This window comes from Genypterus blacodes, unplaced genomic scaffold, assembly GCF_046128005.1.
Source record: "Genypterus blacodes isolate CSIRO-AG114 ecotype Tasmania unplaced genomic scaffold, CSIRO-AGI_Gbla_v1 ptg000208l_1, whole genome shotgun sequence".
NCBI classification, from domain to species: Eukaryota; Metazoa; Chordata; class Actinopteri; order Ophidiiformes; family Ophidiidae; genus Genypterus; species Genypterus blacodes.
Window position 1 is genome coordinate 47501 of NW_027467007.1, and position 18862 is coordinate 66362.

General features: G+C 46.5%; 2 protein-coding genes across 5 annotated transcripts in view; one reads left to right on the forward strand and one right to left on the reverse strand.

The window, feature by feature from the left end:
• Positions 1 to 18222, forward strand: part of LOC143015536 (cyclin-dependent kinase-like 5) — a 24564-nt gene extending 6342 nt beyond the window's left edge. The window contains exons 4-20 of one of the 4 annotated variants that reach the window (XR_012965440.1): positions 3751 to 3796; positions 4251 to 4387; positions 4745 to 4865; positions 5151 to 5210; positions 5960 to 6050; positions 7520 to 7622; positions 8092 to 8178; positions 8807 to 8887; positions 9283 to 9458; positions 9557 to 10434; positions 10523 to 10863; positions 11174 to 11275; positions 11548 to 11653; positions 11867 to 11999; positions 13220 to 13325; positions 14362 to 15001; positions 15093 to 15173. Coding sequence is in view for 3 of the 4 variants with exons in the window: in XM_076169543.1 (XP_076025658.1) it covers positions 3751 to 3796; positions 4251 to 4387; positions 4745 to 4865; positions 5151 to 5210; positions 5960 to 6050; positions 7520 to 7622; positions 8092 to 8178; positions 8807 to 8887; positions 9283 to 9458; positions 9557 to 10434; positions 10523 to 10863; positions 11174 to 11275; positions 11548 to 11653; positions 11867 to 11999; positions 13220 to 13325; positions 15093 to 15347; positions 15644 to 16057 (3237 nt within the window). In the remaining variant the exon portion in view is untranslated. Of the gene's footprint in view, positions 1 to 3750; positions 3797 to 4250; positions 4388 to 4744; positions 4866 to 5150; positions 5211 to 5959; positions 6051 to 7519; positions 7623 to 8091; positions 8179 to 8806; positions 8888 to 9282; positions 9459 to 9556; positions 10435 to 10522; positions 10864 to 11173; positions 11276 to 11547; positions 11654 to 11866; positions 12000 to 13219; positions 13326 to 14361; positions 15002 to 15092; positions 15348 to 15643 lie in introns of those variants that run through there. The other 3 variants (XM_076169543.1, XM_076169545.1, XM_076169544.1) reach the window with 3 other exon arrangements.
• LOC143015543 (retinoschisin-like) overlaps positions 18223 to 18862 on the reverse strand; it is a 17986-nt gene continuing 17346 nt past the window's right edge. The window contains exon 9 of the mRNA XM_076169557.1: positions 18223 to 18858. Coding sequence (XP_076025672.1) covers positions 18706 to 18858 — 153 coding nt within the window. The 3' untranslated portion in view covers positions 18223 to 18705. The remainder of the gene's footprint in view (positions 18859 to 18862) is intronic.

An 18862-nucleotide genomic window follows, 5' to 3' on the forward strand; every position in this document is an offset into this window, starting at 1 on the left:
AACATTTCAGAAGGTCCATCAATTATATACAGGAAATGGATTCTAAATATTCATGTGCTTCATTCTGTGGCCGTCAGCTTCTTCTTCTTCTTCTTCTTCTTCTGTGTTCTGCTGACATGAGGAGCAGAGCATGAATTTTTTGTGACATTTTCCTCGTTTCATCTTCATATAAACTCCTCATGTGACGGCTGTGAAGGAGAGAGAAGCTCAGATGATCTCCACACGCGAGTTTGCACGTGTCTGCACAGATGACTTAGCTGTCTAAACACACAGCACGGTGGCTACAAGGTCGGCGGGTTCAGTCCACCAGCTGGTAGCACACACAGATCTCTACAGGCTTTACCTCAGTCCCTCATACTGTGGACTGTGGACTGTGGGGGGCTTCACAAACCAGGGCAGGTAACGATGGAGACAGCATCTAGTCTGAGAGGGCAGGAGCTGCTGAGGACCTCGTGATCTGTTTAAAACCATCATGCTTTTACTTTTGTGTGATGATTTGTGTGGAATGAAGTCATATTATCTAATTTGATGTACAGTAGACATGCAGTAATGTAATGTAAGGTACAGTAGACGGGCAGGGAGACAGACTGGGTCTTTATGTAATCAGAAGCTTTGTAGCCAACAACCAAATGAGAGAGAATCCAAGGGTGAAACAAGAAAACAAGCATGAGAAGGGAAGATGAGGATGTTTGAGAGGAAACCAGCTGGGCGACTCAGGAGAGACACTTGTTGGACAGGTAGGGGATTGTAGGTTCAGGTGGCTTTGATTCGTCAGATTGGACTGAAGCTTTGGTTTACGTGGTAGTTTGAAGTTGATAGAAGTAGATTATCAGATGTTTCTTCAGTTCAGAGCTCTCCTGTGCTGCTCCTTCTTCTTCTTCTTCTTCTGCGTCTCTTTTGCTTGTGTTGGCCTGCCTGAATCCTTCACAACAGATCTCTTGGTTTGGCTCAACTCTACAGCACTCTCTGTCTCTCTGCTTTCTGCTTGAAGTTAGAAGGAACGGACATGTGACATTTCCTCACTTATGTAACACCCAATGTGTTTCATTATCACATGTAGAGACTCAGACCAAGGCGAGGAAAGAGACTGCTTATTTTTACTTTGCTCAGCTGGAAGCAGGGCAAAGAGAATAGGGTGGCCGGGAGAGAGAAGGGGTATACAAGTGTGTGTGTGTGTGTGTGTGTGTGTGTGTGTGCGATGGAGAGGAGGTGACGCAGAGATAAGGGAGCGAGAGAGAGAGAGAGAGAGAGAGAGAGAGAGAGAGAGAGAGAGAGACGTAGAGGAGGGAGACACTGTGGATGGTAAATAGGTCACCCTGCTAGGAATCCTGTATGGATGAGGCAACTGAAGAAGACTAGGCTGCCTCCTCTGAGTACAGGCCACACACACACACACACACTCTAAGCACCCTGGAGACACAATGGATGCACCCAGAATGACAGAAACCCCTGTGTTCTGATATTAATGATGTATTTCTTACAGTAAGCGTCTGATGCTACATTTAATTAGTCAGGCCGCTCTGTGTGCCAGGGTTTGTGCAATGTTCTGCCACTTTATCCAAGTGTTGTATTAGTGTGTGTGGGTGTGTGTATGGGGGCTTATGTGTTATCTTTAATTTGTGTTTTAGGAGTGACAATAGCAACAACCTACACAGAGACATGCAGTGTGTGTGTGTGTGTCCTGGTGCTTACATCGCTCACCTGCATGCACACACACGCACACGCACACACACACACACGCGCGCACACACACTGTCATGGAGCCTGTCCAAGAGGTGCTCCGTGTCAAATTCATTTCTCTAGAGGAACGATAGTGATTTGTTATTTTGGCAAAGTTAATCACAGAAAAAAGTTTAATATCAAAAAATAAATAAAAATTCAAACACATATTGATTTTTCCCCCAGTTATTGTTATCTGCCTAAATGGAAGTATGGTGATCTCAACAGATCTATATTGGGCCACATTTGATCAACCAGCTGCACTGTATGGATTTCATTGTTGTGCAAAACGTCACACAATCAACAAAAAAACCATTATTTCCTTCCATATTTGCATTTTATTCCCACTTTTGCCTGAAATCCCAACCATTAGAGTCCAGTGTGCATGTAGAGGCAGTGAGTTTGTTTACCACACTGATGAACTCTGCTGACCCTCCACTGCTAAACTCATGACCCAGACCTCCTCACTTCATCTGCAGAGCATCAGCAGGCCGACTTCACACTGCCTCTGAATGTAAATGAGCAGAGGTCAGAGGTTACAAGGATAGATGTGAAGGTGCTACACATGAGCCAGACGTAAACATCCGTCACACAGTCATGATGGAGACACACACGCTGTAGTCTGTCCTGACTAAAGTGTTTTTATTTTATGTATTATAAACCCTCACCCTCCCTCATGTCATTCATAAATGCATTCCCTCACTCACACACACACACACACACACACTCAGGTAGAGATGCAGGCGCTCTGTCGGCTCTGTGTAAAGGGCACAGCAGAGCGTCGCTGCTGGTGAAAGTGTGGTCAGTCAAACAATTATCCTGTGTAAGCGAGCGCTCCCTCTCCTGTGTGGGTGCAGCGGCGTGCGGACGCTCACTGGGGGCCGTGTGTTGACAGTGAGGCTGATTCTGTTGTGTGTGAACAAAAGAACAAAAGGCCTGCAGAGGACAGAGGACAGGGAGAGAGGAGAGAGGAGAGAGGACAGAGCACAGAGGACAGAGGGGGACTGCATTAGATTGTCCCATTTCATGTGCATAACAGGAATGATATGGATTCTTTGTTAGGCAGTATTTGTCTTCTATTCTGGCTCTTTAACTCTATATTCTTCCTAAAGTGTTGCATCGCTCTGTGAATGAGTCGACTGGAACATAGAGGAGATCATAGAGCACTTAGGTCAGAATCCTGTTTGTTGGTTGAACACATTCTAACATGTCTGACTCTGCTATAAGATTTGTTATGAACATTCTTTCTTGTGGCTTTTGAGGCCTGAGAACCAAATCGAAGGCTGCAGCCAAACTCAAGCTCCGCCTCTAAAACTCTGCATCACGGAGAACTCAATGTCAATCAAGCAACAAACCACAAGCTGAAGGAACCTAAATGCATTTATAATGATCTCCCACTCTCTCTCTCTCTCCCCCTCTCTCTCTCCTCCCTCTCTCTCTCTCTCCCCCCCTCTCTCCCCCCCCTTCTCTCTCTCTCAACCTCTCCCCCCCCTCTCTCTCTCCCCCCCTCTCTCTCTCTCTCTCCCCCCTCTCTCTCCCCCCTCTCTCTCCCCCCCCTCTCTCTCCCCCCCCCTTCTCTCTCTCTCTACCTCTCCCCCCCTCTCCCCCCCTCTCTCTCTCTCTCCCCCCCCCCCCTCTCTCTCCCCCCCCCCTTCTCTCTCTCTCTACCTCTCCCCCCCCTCTCCCCCCCTCTCTCTCTCTCTCTGCCCTGTGGTAAAATAATGAGAGCTCTGGCACCATTTCTTGTCTTTGCTGGCAACTTGGGCCCAAATTCACATTGTGTGTGTTTTTACTTCTGCATGTGGAGAGTGGGCAGGAAATGCTTTAAATCTTTTCACTCTCTCGTCTCTCTTACTTTCTCCCTCTCTGTCCATGTGTACTTTGGATTTCTCACTTCTGTACTGCCCTGAATGTTCCCATCCATCCATCTATCTATGAATGGCTCAGCTCATTAGGAAGCAGCAGGCAGATACGTTCAGTTTGTCTCTCTGAACCCGACTCACGTTCTCCTCCTCCTCCTCTTCCTCACAGGAAACCAATGAACTGGTGGCCATTAAAAAGTTCAAAGACAGCGAAGGTGAGTACATAAGCCAAGGAGACATGGAGGGAGGAATGGAGGGAGACATGGGGGAGACATGGAGGGAGGAGAGGAGGGAGACATGGAGGGAGACGAGGAGGGAGGAATGGAGGGAGATATGGAGGGAAGAGAGGATGGAGGGAGACATGGAGGGAGGAGAGGGTGGAGACAGGAAGGGAGGAATGGAGGGAGGGAGGGAGGAATGGAGGGAGACATGGGGGGAGAAATGGAGGGAGACATGGAGGGAGACAAGGAGGGAGGAATGGAGGGAGGAATGAAGGGAGGGAGGAATGGAGGGAGGAATGGAAGGAGGAATGGAGGGAGAAATGGAGGAAGACATAGAGGGAGGAGAGGAGGGAGACATGGGGAGACATGGAGAGAGGAATGGAGGGAGACAGGGAGGCAGAAGAGGAAACGCGAGAGCACAAACTCTGTCTTTTTCATCTCTCTGCAGAGAATGAGGAGGTCAAGGAGACGACCCTACGGGAGCTGAAGATGCTCCGGACCCTGAAGCAGGACAACATCGTGGAGCTGAAGGAGGCGTTCCGCAGGAGGGGGAAACTCTACCTGGTCTTTGAATACGTGGAGAGGGTGAGCCTTCCTCACATTACACATCTCTGCTCTCGCTCTATCTAGAACTCCAAGTTTCACGTTGTTAGACTGCTCTGTCAAGCACAGAAATCATCACCATGGCAACATGTGAACTATGCTGCTCGTGGTATTCCCCACTGTGTTGCCAGGGGATCCAGCCAACTCTCTGGTTTCTGATTTTATTTCCGTGCAGCAGGGCGACCCTCTTGCTCCCCTCTCATCGTTCGTGTCAAGGAGAGAGAGAGAGGAAGAGAGGAATCCCCGTGTTTGAATGTTCTAGGAAATACTTCACTCGTGCATCACATCCATCAAACCAAAGCTCTACGTGCGGCTCAAGCTGTCTGTTGTCTTTTGCAGAACATGCTGGAGCTTTTAGAGGAGCTGCCCACCGGTGCACCGCCCGACAAAGTCCGCAGCTACATCTACCAGCTCATCAAAGCCATCAACTGGTGCCACAAGAATGAGATCGTGCACAGAGGTGAGGCGTTCAAGTGCCTCTGCAACAAGATGGAAATATGTCAACCTGCATCACCATGACACCCATTTATCTGCCTGTTTGATACTGTATAAAGAAAATATGTCTCGAAAGAGCAAATATGTTTGGGTTGCAACCTTTTTATACTGTATACTTAACTTATGGCTTTATATTTAACAGGAGTGTAGATCAACAGTAAGTGCAAGGTTTGGGTTTTATAACGAATAGCATGACCCTGACATGAGTGAGATTACAAACTGAATGTGTTTTATTTGTCTGTGTCCTCAGATATCAAGCCTGAAAACCTCCTCATCAGCTCTGAGGACGTTCTCAAACTCTGTGACTTTGGTGAGTCTTTGCTTTCCTTTACTGAGCCGTTACTCTTCCTCCTGCCTCTCTAAGGCTCTGTCCGTCCTCCATGTCTGCTAAAGGGGACAGCTTGTCAAAGTAAAGGTGGGCGTCTTCAGGGGATCAGACTTATCTAAAGTTCAGCATGCAGATCTTATGGGTGGTCTTGAGGCTGTTACAGCAGGGATTCAGTACTTGGTTGTGTTTCTTGGGCTCAGTTCACTGTGAAAAGTCCCACCATTAATGTGTCACCTTGTAGAGCAGGACGCTACATTCTGCGACTAGAAAGAAGCCAACAAGGACAATGAAACAAACCTTCGGTGGTTTGTTTTCACAATTATCTCTGCCAGAAAGTCTGCTTCATAAAAGCCATAATCTGGTTGTTGGTAAGAATCTGATGCTCATAGTGTCTCAGGTGTGTGTGTAGCTACATTGTGGATGGCTAACTGGCACAGAGCCGGAGCTTTGCAGCAGGCTAATGTAGCCCTGCTGAGTCATCTGAGGTGAGATTTGTTTGTTATTCACTGTTGAGCTCAGATTCTGTTCATGGTGATGTTTCATATTTAAACTTTATGTTCACCAACTTATCTGCAGCAGGACCGGACTGGAGGAACGCCACTCATTAGTCATGCCTGTGTGCTATCAAACTACTGAATACTGTGTGGCTATTGGTCTGACACTTTAGCTTTATTGTGAAAGATTGAAAATATGATGCAGCTTAGTTTATTAACTGCAACTATTCTATTCAGGTTTTGCTCGAAACCTGTCTGAAGGGACGGACGCCAACTACACCGAGTATGTGGCCACGAGGTGGTACAGATCACCAGAGCTGCTGCTGGGGTGAGTGTGTGTGTGTGTGTGTGTGTGTGTGTCTGTAAAGTATGAGATATGCAAAGAATTCTCAGATTTTGTTTTTGTTTACCTTCACAGTTGTGTCAAATTAGTATCAATCACATGAACCAAGGAATGATTCAGTCTGATATAAGTACAGGAGTTCATACAGATGATCTCTTTCATGTTGTTCGTCTTTAAGCAGCCGACATCCAGTAACTGTTCACACCTTTAAGACCTGAAACAACCCACATGCACAAGTTATGGTTTAGCTTCTTGGGTAAACAGATCACTGCACTGGACGCACATGTGAGTGCAGCAAACAGGCTGCTGCTCTCTGAAGCATCTGAAGGTCCATAACACAGGCATGAGACAGTGTGTGTAGAGTTGTAAGTTAGACGTTTACAGTGTTTGAACAGAGCACTTGTGGCAGTCTGGGCTGATGGGGCCAGACGGGTTCCTTTAAGGTCTTGTAGGTCAGAATGTCACGGAGACTCCTCTGAGTGTTATCCAATCATGAGTTATTTCCTCAAATGAACACAGATCTGAAAAGATCACATTTACTCTGCTGACATGTTTACAATCCTGATATAACAACATGAGCCAGTACTTTAATAAATAAATTCAAAACATGAAGTTGGCAGTGTTGCATAAGCCTGCTGAGTCTAAGTGGGCTCCACAGCAGTCAGATGTTCCTCCTGTTGGTTGAGCCTGTAGAGGATCTGGCTCTCAGGCGTCATTGTGCCACTCGCTGTCGTTTCCCAGTTCGTCACAGACTTATCTAAATTCAGGTTCAATCTATTCTTACTCTCTTTTGTGACAGACAGTGACTCACCTACTATGTGGAGCATATTTGCATTGAGCATATTGTGTCATCTCCTGCACCCAGTCCTGAAATCAGACTGCTGTTTCTCTGTTTGCGTTTGCTGCAGCAGCGAGTGTCCATTCTAGCATGGAGACAGCTGAGCGTCATCTAGCCTCACTGCTGTAGCCTGATTTAGTAAATGCCCTGGAACATTTATTGAGACAGCGTTTGAATGCCACCCACTCAAATACTCTCTCACTCCAGCATCGCCACTCTGCTGCCAGATCTCTCGCCATTTCTCACCACACTCCAACCGTTCCTTCACTCCTTCCCTTTTAGAAATGACCGCCGTCTTCATCGCCGTCTCCATTTCGTTTCAGTTCCATCCTTTTCCTCCTCCTCTACAGTCACCAGCACCGACGTCAGACCTGTCACCATCATCATTATCATCATCATCATCATCATCATCATCTCTGCTCTCTCACAATCATCCGATGCCTTGTTTACCTCCATCATCGTCCATTTCACCACCGCCATTCTCACCTCTGCTATCTAATCAGCAAAGTCATCACATGCTGTTATTGATTTCCTCAAACTAAATCACAGTCTTTTCTCTCTTCCTCCCTCTCTCTTCCTCTCCCTCGCTCCCTCGCTCCCTCTCTCCCCACCCCAGGGCTCCCTATGGTAAGGCAGTAGACATGTGGTCTGTGGGGTGTATCCTGGGGGAGCTGAGTGACGGGCAGCCCCTGTTCCCTGGGGAAAGTGAGATAGATCAGGTTGGTGGTTATGATTTATATATTTATGCTGTATATTCACTAATACAGGGCACGACTGAGGAGGCCACACACACGAACACCTGATAACATACGGCACATGATCCAAACACTGATCCAAACACAAAATGTCATTAAAAGGCAGCGAAGCCTCTTCTCTGCCAAAACGAACTCAAACTCAAACACAATCATTTAAAATGAATCAAGTTAATGAATAAGTAATAAAGTAACTGGAGTCCTTTGATGCTCACAAATACAAGAAATGAATTTGAAGAGTGACTTACTCAGGATGTTCATGTCAAGGAGACGACATGAGGGAGGATTATAATATCTGTAAACTGTCTTTCATACAGCGCTCCGCAGTTCAGTCTCTCTCTGTATCTAATCAGGTGGAGGAGCTGTTACACTCAGTGTGCAGTATACTGTTACACACTGCCACACTCGTAACCCTGATGTTTCATGTCCTCTCCAGCTGTTCACCATTCAGAAGGTACTGGGTCCTCTGCCCGCAGAGCAGATGAAGCTCTTCTACAACAACCCTCGTTTCCATGGAATCAGGGTAGGAAACCCTCCTGGATCGTTCTGATGGTCACCTCTGCTCCTCTGCTCCTCTGCTCCTCTCTCTCTCTCCTTCTCTCTCCTCTCTTGTTTCTCTCTCTTTCCCTCCTCTCTCCCTCTGCTTTCTTCCCATCTCCCCTGCCCTCTCTCTTTCTTTCTCTCCTTCTCTCTCTCCAGCCCTCTCTCTTTCTCTCTCCCTCTCCCTCTCTCTCTGTCACTCCCTCCCTACTCGGCCCTAGTGGCAGTGTTCCCAGCACCATGACTGAGTGGATTGCTATGACTCATGAGATAGGTTGGTGTTCGGTTTAGCAGCAAGAGAAAATGTCCCAGAAGGCCAAACCAGACTCTCTGTGTGTGTGTGTGTGTGTGTGTGTGTGTGTGTGTGTGTGTGTGTGTGTGTGTGTGTGTGTGTGTGTGTGTGTGTGTGTGTGTGTGTGTGTGTGTGTGTGTGTGAGATTGTGTGCAAATGTGTGCGTTTGTTTATGTGCATGTGGTTCTGGTTGTTGTAGTGTGAGTTAGGGTGGCCCAGTTAGTTTGTACTGATAGTTCAGCTGTGTTGGAGTAATGCTAATTCTCCCTGTGTGTGTGTGTGTGTGTGTGTGTGTGTGTGTGTGTGTGTGTGTTACCAGTTTCCCTCGGTAAGTCATCCTCAGACTTTGGAGAGAAGGTACCAAGGCATTCTGAGTGGCTTGATGCTGGATCTGATGAAGGTAAGATAAAAACCCTCTCCACCCTAAATCACAGGCTCATATTCAGACTGTAGTGCTCATCACACTGAGCCATGTGAACACACACTCCCTGCTGGTATAAAGAGAGTCAAAACAATTTAAATCTAGAGGCTAATTATTCATAAATCCAATGTGTTTATGGTACATTGCTGCCACCAACTGTTGATAGGAATGACCTACATGCACATGGTGTGTATGTGTGGGCAGGAAAGAATACATAAATAATACACACATCCACCCAACAAAACATTTCTCTATACTGCCCCATGTGGTCAAACTCCATAGTGCACCTTTAAATCCATTTGTACACAGACAGTATAAAGTCAGCCACATACATGTACATCATCCTTAAACTGTGTCCTTCCTTCCCTCATCAGAACCTGCTGCTGCTGAACCCGACTGAGCGCTACCTGACGGATCAGAGTTTGAACCATCCTGCCTTCCAGCCTCTGAGGCAAGCAGAGAGAGAGAGGGCGTCTCCTGCCTCGCCCAACCCACCGCGCTCCTCCAAGAGGAAAGCACACCATCATGGAGAGAACACAGTTCCCACCAGGTCAGACTAGCACACGTAAAGTTGTGTCTTCCTTTAATATAGGTGTGTAGACAAGCGTGTTCTTCTCTCTGTCACTCTGCATTGCTCTTCCTCTCTAGGAGTCACATTAAAAGCTCAAGTCACCGGCGTTCAAACAACACTAAAGAATGTTCCAGCCTCCCTCGCCATGGCGACCTCCACCACCTGGGAAATGAGAGTTTCCTTAACGGTAACAAGCAAGCGCCGACCAGCTTAAGTCCCACGCTCCACCCCAAGAGTCAGTACATGACCCAGACCCTTAATCGTTCCATCTCATCTAACAAAGATCTGGTCAATAACAACTTGCCACACCTCCTCAGTCCCAAAGAACCCAAAGGCAAGACAGAGTTTGATTTCAGCTTAGGACACTCTCCCAAGCTGTCAGAGGGACACGGTGTAAAGTACGGCCACAACAAGCCCAGCTCGTCTCGCTCTCAGCAGCAGCAGCAGCAGCAGCAGCAGCAGCAGCAGCAGCAGCAGCAGCAGCAGCAGCAGAGCAGCCGCCACACCTTCCTGGAAGGAAAGACCAACACACTGCAGTCTGGAGCAGAGAAACAACATGGCAGACATGCCCACAGTATGGCAGACTCTGCTCATGGATCCATGTCCTCCTCTTCCAAGAGTTCAGCCTCTTATCTCAGCCTGTCTAAGAGCCACAGTGCACTGAGTGATGCCAAATCTATAGGGAACCTAAGTGACGGCCGGCTCCACCCAGATGACCCAAACTCAAATGCAGCTGCAGGTGTTGTACCCGGACCCCCACGCTTCTTCCCTGCCAGCTGCTTAGACCTCAATGCCCCTTCAGGTCCTCCAGGACCCCCTGGCAGCCCCTCTACACGGCATAATGACCGCTCTGGGCACAGCCCGGCCTCTCGGGGCAGCGGTAACGTCCGTTTGGAGAGCAGCACACTCGACTCTTCTTCAAGACACAAATCGAGACATAAATCTATGGCACCAGGTAAGGTTGAAGGTTGAAGAGATCAGTTGGGTGAAATTTCCTTTATTGTAAGAAAACTCATTGCAGCTTCCACTCTCCTCTTTTGCAGAGGAGGTCACGGCACCGGAGCTGTTAGACCCAGAAGGAGCAGGGATGCCCTCCACACACACTTTGCCGTCGCCACATGAATCGTACCACTATGGCCTGGGCTATACCTCCCCATTCTCCTCCCAGCAACGGCCTCAACGCCACTCCATGTATGTGAGGAGGGAGCGCCATCGGCCCCATCCAGTCGAAACTGGCATGGGGACTTTGGCCGCGCCCGGGCAGGGGATCCCCACACGTGCCACTAGCCTGCAGATGCTTTCCCCCCAACTCCAGCACAGGACTACACTCACTGGACACTCAGTGAGCTCCTCCAGAGAAGACTGCACTGAAGACATGACAAGGGTTAGTCAGAGTCTTGTGGAATTTAACTTAAGTCATCAGTGTAAATACGAGGCTTTCATTTGGCTAAGCAGCTGTTCAGTGTCCAGGGTCATTAAGAGATTGTCCCCTGAATTCTCTCCTTAAATATAATAGACAATCTCAAAAGAGCGTTGAGTCTCATTGTAAAAGTTTTTGATGTGATTGCAAGTGTGTGTTCATGTGCCGTTCTGTGAGCTCATGTGTTTGTAGGGACGTCACTGTCTACACTGTCATTACCACGGCCTCACGCTGCTTCCTTCAGTCTGCTTTGACCTGTCCGTCTTCTCAACAGAGTGAGCCGTCCCCTAAGGACATGAGCCACGCTTGTGCCCCCATCAAAGACTCTACGAGGGATAACACTGCTGCTTTTCATACACAGCGCTCTAAGAACGAGGTCCGCCTTCCATAGCTTTTTCTGTTTCCTACTCCAGCCACAAGCCTCACTGCACATTGTCACTGATATCAATGTAGCCTCACTGCTAACTCCTTAGATTGTCTCAAATGTCTTGTGATGTGAGCCAGTAAAGAATGTGAGAACATTCAGGCTGATGATGTGAGAGCAAATGAGAATCTCAATCACATAGATAACAATGTTGAGTCCCAAGCATGTTAGCTTTTGTGTTTGTGTGTCTGCATACTGATGTGTGTATCTCTGCATCTCTCTAGGTCCCAATGTATCACGACCCACATATTGATGATGGAGGTTCATCTAAAGAGAACCGGATGATCTTCACAGAGTCCATGCCTCGGAGAGTGGGCAGCTTCTACCGAGGTGAGGAATGCTGCTAAATGATTTGATTGATTGGTCAAATGTCATAGCATGAAGTCAGACTGAGGGTTTTTCAGATCATCTCCTGACTGGTCAACTGAAATGAGAAGCATCACTTGTACAACTCATTCATCAGGCTCAGAACTTATCAATCAATCATCATATGTTGGAGAAAATGGTCTTTTAATCTTTGTTCCTCTCCTCGACTCTCTCCAGTCCCTTCGCCCAGACCAGATAACTCCTCTTTCCATGACGGCGTGGGCCAGGGTCGAGGGCCGGTCGTACCCGTTGTACAAGGGGACCCTGTTGTCATGGGGAACCACTCCAAACGTCAGACTGCTTTCGACTGGTAAGAACGTATTTTCTGGACTGGACGGTGATGTCACAGGGTCCTTCAGGGCAATGCTACTATAGGTCTCTAATGAACTTTAACTCAGGACTCCAGCTGCTGACTGCTAACTTGTAAAATACTACAAGAGGGTCAACCGAGGGTCGAAGGAATCTGCAATCACCCTGGCCCGGCCACACACACCTCTGCCATTATATCTGACTCAGCAAATATTGAAAACACAAACTCTTTAACTTTGTTAACATTGTTACGGTTGGTTGTTTTGGGAGTAAAGCATGAGGAAGTACGCAGCAGTACCGCTCCAGTTTTGTGAAAGAGGAGGCAAGGGAAAATTAGCTTCATCTAGCCTCTGTCTAGCCTGTAACACAAACACTTCTTCGATTCCATTGCCCTCTGTCTCTTTCAGCTAGCAAGTAAAGTTAGCACAAGCGAGCGGCAAAGAGTTCTGTTGTCGTTGGCGTAGCTGTTAGAGCAACGCAGCGAATGCACAAATAAGTCCATACTTTTACTCAAACTGAGGAGATGAACATTTGCAATCTGATTACCTTTCAGGTTAAGTGGGAGCACAGAGAGGCGGCGTATACAACGTATAGAACGCATTTAACTTATTCTTCACCAGCCACTTCACCTCTGACTTGTGTTTTCTTTGTTGGAAATCAAAGTGATGCATTTGGGTACAGTGTTCCCTCTGATGACACAGATACACGTCTGTACCTTCACACCACAAAGTGCCTGTGTGAACATGCAGGTCTCATATTTTGTCAACACGTCATGTCTACATTAGAGAGTCTCTAGTCTTCCTTTGTGGTATTGCTGACATAGATACAGTATAATGACACAACAACAAGTATAACTCTTACACTGCACTTGTACCGCACTTTTCAAACAAGATTCTAAAGCCGACTGTCTCCATGTTTCTTTGTTATTTTTAATCTTCTGTTTTTGACCTTTCCCATTGCAGACAGCAGAATGTTTCTACTTTTAGATTTGTAATTTTACTTGAGCAGACATCAACTGCAGTCGCCCTCATTTATTCTGCTGTGATCTGGGGCTCATCATACCTGGTTTAAATTCCTCTATGTATTCTATTTGCTACCTTTTCCATTCCAGCTGTACCCCTAGCGTGTGAGACACAGGTCAGAAGAGGAAGCCACCATTTAAGTCTGAGCTTTTAATTCCATTCCTGAGTCATATGAAACCTTTCCACGTGTGCCCTGTAGGACTACTGCAGAAGCAATGGTCATGAATCCACCAGAGCCGGCCAAAGAGAAGGAAAAGCAGGGCTTCTTCAGAGCCATTAAAAAGAAAAAGAAGAAGACACAAATAGTAAGATGATCAAAGCAGTCACCTGTCATGTCATCAGCAACAAAGCCATTAGTTTGTATCGATGTAAACAAAGGGATTCATCTTCAAGCCTAAATTCAATCTGATCTCATCAGTAGAACATGAATCTGTCAGGACCCTGGGGTTAAAGGGGACATATTATGTGCTTTCTATTGTGTGACAAGATCTCTAACGACTTTTACAAAAACAATACATTGTATAACTGAAAAGAGCTACAGAGCTTTATGTTACAACAGCATAAAGTGGTTCACTGAAACCAATCAAACCAGTCAAGCACAAAGTAGCTTAGGCTCATAAACTCACTCAAGTGCATGAGACACATTTTACAAACAACAGTCATGTTTACGTGTGAATTCACAGTTGACACAAAATGGCAGCTAGGACATAGCTGTCACACACGCGCGCGCGCGTACACACACACACACACACAGGCAATCCACAAAACTTTACTCTCTCTGATTCATCATGCTACTTAAACACTCTCATGTTAGCTCATACATGAAGTTAATGATGGTGCACGTTATAACAAACAACTTACATGTAAACGGTGCTGAATAATCACGCGTGATGTTGTCGTTTCCTTCATTAGCGCGTCACTCAGGTACGGAGGCGGGGACTAAAGCAATCGATCTCAGATTGATCAGATTGAGACCATTTTGTAGATCACAGAAAAACACTTTAAATCCTTGAATGAAGCAAAAAAAGTAAACAATGAAATAAAAACACGTATTTTGAACATTTAAACCAATTTTAAACATATGACATATTTTAACGATTTACACAACTTTATCTTTTTAATCCATTCCTATGACCTGTCACTCCTGAATGTTTGATGGTTTGATGCTGTGTTAGATATAAATTTCAGTCCTCTGCTCATTTAATTCTTCTCAATTTTTCTCTGGAGTAAATAAAGGGTCCTATCTGCACAGACAGTGATTGAGCTTGAGGTGCAGCAGTTGTGTTGTTTGTTCTGAGCGACTGTGTTGAGCGTTGTGGCTGTGCGTGTTTTGCTCCACAGACCGACATGGAGGACGGGAGGAACCCCACCATCAAGAAAAGTCTCTTTCCCCTCTTTAGCTCTAAGAATAGCTTAAAGCACAACTCAGCAGTCAAAGTCCTCCCTGTAGTGGCGTCGCCCATGGTACAGCACCAGCCTCCGGCGCCCTACCCCACCTCACCAGTAATCTAACCTCAACACTACAGCTGCATGTTCACCACTTAGCCTGGGTCACCTGCTTTGAAATCCTCTCAAGCTCATTCTGATTGATGGGCTCCATAAAGAGGAGCAGACATTGCAACTTGACAGGATCTCAAATATGCACTGCACGATGTGTGTGCATCCATGTTGTCTTGCCACACTGCATTCACATTGCGTTGTAAGACATTGGTGTCGTGCTACAATGTGTGCTGTGGTTGAGGCACTTCTGTTTAAACACATCGAACCTCATCCTCTTCAGATCAAGCCCTCATGTAAGGACTATCATCATGCACTGTGTGTGTGTGTTTGTACCAATAATGCCTCAGCAAACATGTATGACACACGTGAAGCCTCTGGAGAAGGTGTGCATTGTTTCAGTATGAGGTCATCACCAATCATCTTCATCACCTTGTGTTTTCTGGACTGCATGAAGATCCTCACCAGGAACTGAGATGTGAATGTGAGACGTGACTCCAGTGAGATCTGTTGTGTGTTAGACATTAAACAGGTGAACTTCTAAACATCTCTATGTTTCCTTTATGAACTTTTAGGTTCCTGGAAACGGACAAGAGCACCTGTCACTCCAGAGAGGCACCAAGTCCTCCTCCCACCACAGCAGCCGGCGGAAAAACCGCGAAAGATCCCGAGACAGAGACCGGGAGCGGGAACAGAGCCGAGACCGAGACAGAGAGAGAGAACGGGAGAGAGAAAGAGAGAGGGAAAGGGAGAGAGAGAGGGAGAGAGGGAGAGAGAGGGAGAGAGTCGGTGACTGGCCCACAGACAAGTCAGTGGACTCACACTCTCAGGTACGGATGGAGTCCAAAGCTTCTTCATGGAGGAGAGTGATCACAGTTACTAAGTGTTCAGCTGATTCCCTCTCCTCTTTGCACCATCATCAGAGAGTAAGAAGGCTGAACTAATGATCACACTAAAACCTGCATTTTGTTGTTTTACTTGTTGCTAATGAGGCTGTTGTCTGACTGAATAATTAGAAAAGTCTGCCCTATTAGCAGCAGCTGAACACCAAACACACACAGGTTGTCCTTGATTTGCGTTCTGGTTTGCTCTGAGACTCTCACGTCTCTGTCTTTCTCCTTTCCAGAGTCAACCACTCAAGTCGCTCCGCAGGCTCCTTCACCTCTCCCCTTCTTCCACGACCCAAGGACAGCCTCCCCCTCCACCACCACCAGACCTGCGCTTCCAAGCCCCCCTCCCCAACCCGCCCCAACCCTCCTCCAAAGCGAGCTACCCCGAGGCCCGGGTGCACGCAGACAGCAGGGGGCACCCGGGGGTCAGCAGCAGCTCTGCCCAGGCCAAGAGCCGCAAGCCCAGCTACCCCCTCCCAGGACAGATCGAATCCAGCTGGCATGTGTCTGCGTTACAGAGGCAGGCAGAGGGAGGTCAGTACACCCCGGAGCAGCTGGGGATCAAACCAGGGCAGAACGGACCCACCTTCACGCGCGCCTCCCGCACCAGGATGCCAAACCTCAACGATTTGAAGGAGACTGCGCTGTAATATCCTAAACCGAACCACCTCCAATATGGCTATGAAACTATCTGCCCTGTGCAGATGTACCGTTACTGTAGTACAAGTTTACATTCAAGACGATTCCACTGGAGCAAGTCCTCATTCAGAAACCCAGTTAGCTGCTAACGCTAATATCTCTGAAATCCACAACTATGGTGACGATGCGAGGTGGACAGGAAACGTCCGGAGCAGCGACAGAGTCATGTAGGACCTGTGACGGTCAGAGACGCCAGTGTTGTATCAGTTGTGTGTTATTCTCTCATTATAATTACGGTTATCAGAATATAAGCTGATCTTTCCTGTCAAGGAGACACTGCCCATCTGGCCTCTTTGCTGCCATCTTCTGCTCACAGGACAGTACTGCAACACATCCACGCCACTCACACACCGGTGGCCAAATAAAAGTCGATGTTTTTCAAGTGATGATATTTGATAAGAACAAAAAGATTTATATCAACATTATTTATTAAATATTTATTTGTTTTAAATTCAAGGATATAAGCTATAAATGACACAGTATGTAGGCTATATGGGAATATTATAAAGTAATATAGAAGTTAATGTGTAATTGCAAGAGCTTTAGTTTCGACACAGAGAAATGCATAGATATTTGTGTTGATATTGTGTTGATAATACAATGTCACAAGGAATATTTAATGGTGAGTGTCCTTTTTGTTCAACTTAATATGTCATTAACAGATTTTCACCTTATTTATTTGTTTGTTGGTTTGTTTGTTTTTCAGAGCTATTGCTAAGTACTAAATATCATCTCAACTGAATAACAACAGCATCAAGTTCACTTGGTTCATTCATCAGTCGGTAGCACAACAACCACAGCCCCCAGCCACACACACACACACACACACACACTGTGATTCTAATGATCTCCCACATCCACTGGTGTATCCATTTTTTTAATATATATTTCTTAAATCCCTGTTTCACACAGAGCCGACGGTTTGTTCACCACAGCCACAAGGAAGCAAGAACTCTGCAAAAACACATACCTCACCTGCAACCTGTCTGATGTGCCGTGTGTGTGTGTGTGAGAGTTTACATTGTCTGTATGCATTTTGAGCGTATTTTTTAAATGCATTTTATTTTCTAAGTTGAATTTAGTTCCATCCCCTTGCTTTTTGCATTACAACTTTTCTTTCTTCTTTTTTTCCCATTGTGAAACGACAAATGTATTTCTTGGCCTTGTGGGCGTGGCCAAGGAAAGAGTACAGCTCAGTTAAACTTCAGTTCTCACCTGCATCCTTCTTTCCTTCCGGTCGGCGGTGGTGGGATTCATTTGTGCAACATTCAAGATGTGTCTGGATTAGAGAGGATTTGGTTTGGAGCATTTTAGGATTTGTTCCTCATTAGTCAGTCGGATGAAAACACACAGAAAAGAGAAGAATGTTTCAAGTGGCTACCTGGCTGATTGAAAGCAATAATGTGGAGAAAGAGAGCGACTCGGGCTGAGGCAGATGTATTATCCGAATCAGTGGTGAGTTAAATTGCAGCCAAATATAGTAAAGAGACGGATTTAACAGGAGACTGATTAGAGAGAGAGAGAGAGAGAGAGAGAGAGAGAGAGAGAGAGAGAGAGAGAGAGAGAGAGAGAGAGAGAGAGAGAGAGAGAGAGAGAGAGAGAGAGAGAGAGAGAGAGAGAGAGAGAGAGAGAGAGAGAGTCGTCCACATTCAGAATGTTAGACATCAATCTGTAAGATGTTTTCTTTTTTCCGTATGTCCTTGAACGTGACGCAGGGCACACACACACACAGTCACATTATGATGGGACGTCCTGATTGGTAATGACAGTAATTGTCCTCTGCTGTGGGTTTGGGGGTGTGTGTGTGTGTGTGTGTGTGTGTGTGTGTGTGTGTGTGTGTGTGTGTGTGTGTGTGTGTGTGTGTGTGTGTGATTAATGAAGACATTAGCTCACACACTCTCCACATGGAGGCTTGGAACCCAGAACAACACACACACAAACTGAGACAGGAAGAGGGAATGTTAGCTCATCAATATCAATGTTTTTTTTTCTTTTCTTCCATTGCTCTGTTTCCCACGTGGTCCAGGGTGTATTAAAGAGAGAGAGTGTATCTATTCTGACCATTCCACTTTAAAGTGATGGGGTCTCATAATAAAAGCCAACTGTTCATTTTGCAGCTGTTCATGTGGATGCTTTATAATCGCACAACATGACATCACACACACAGAAACAACACAGTTAACAATCAATAAGGAGGTCAAGATACAGTGAAGAGAAATACCCATAATGCACCACAGGAAATGACTTAGAAAGGCTACAAAGACCAAAACAAGTGAACCACAATACAAAAGCACATTATCTTATCTTATCTTATCTTATCTTATGCTGCCTGTGTATGTCAATGATCCCTCCCTCCGGTGCGATAGGCTGAAGGATGTCACTCCCAACATTAACAGACACAAGCAGCTCAAACCAACAGTAACTTTTACTCCTGCAGTTAAAATAGTCGATTGCTTATAAGCAGAATACAATCAATAGGAAAACAGGAAGTGAAAAGTTGGTTCTTGAGGTGTAAGGGTCAAATCACTACCCACCCACTCTCAGTGTGTGCTGGTGGAGGAATGGGGACGAGGCATCAGGAAGAAGAGGAGAAACAGGTTCACATGCATTTCTTCATGCAGAGCAGCAGCTCCAGGCGCAGAGCGATGCGTGTGTGCCACCCCAGGGGGAGGAGGCGGAGGTAGCGAGCCACGATGGGCGGGCGCAGGAGGTTCTGCACGGAGGAGGAGCGGTCAGAGTTGCCGTAGAACACCTGG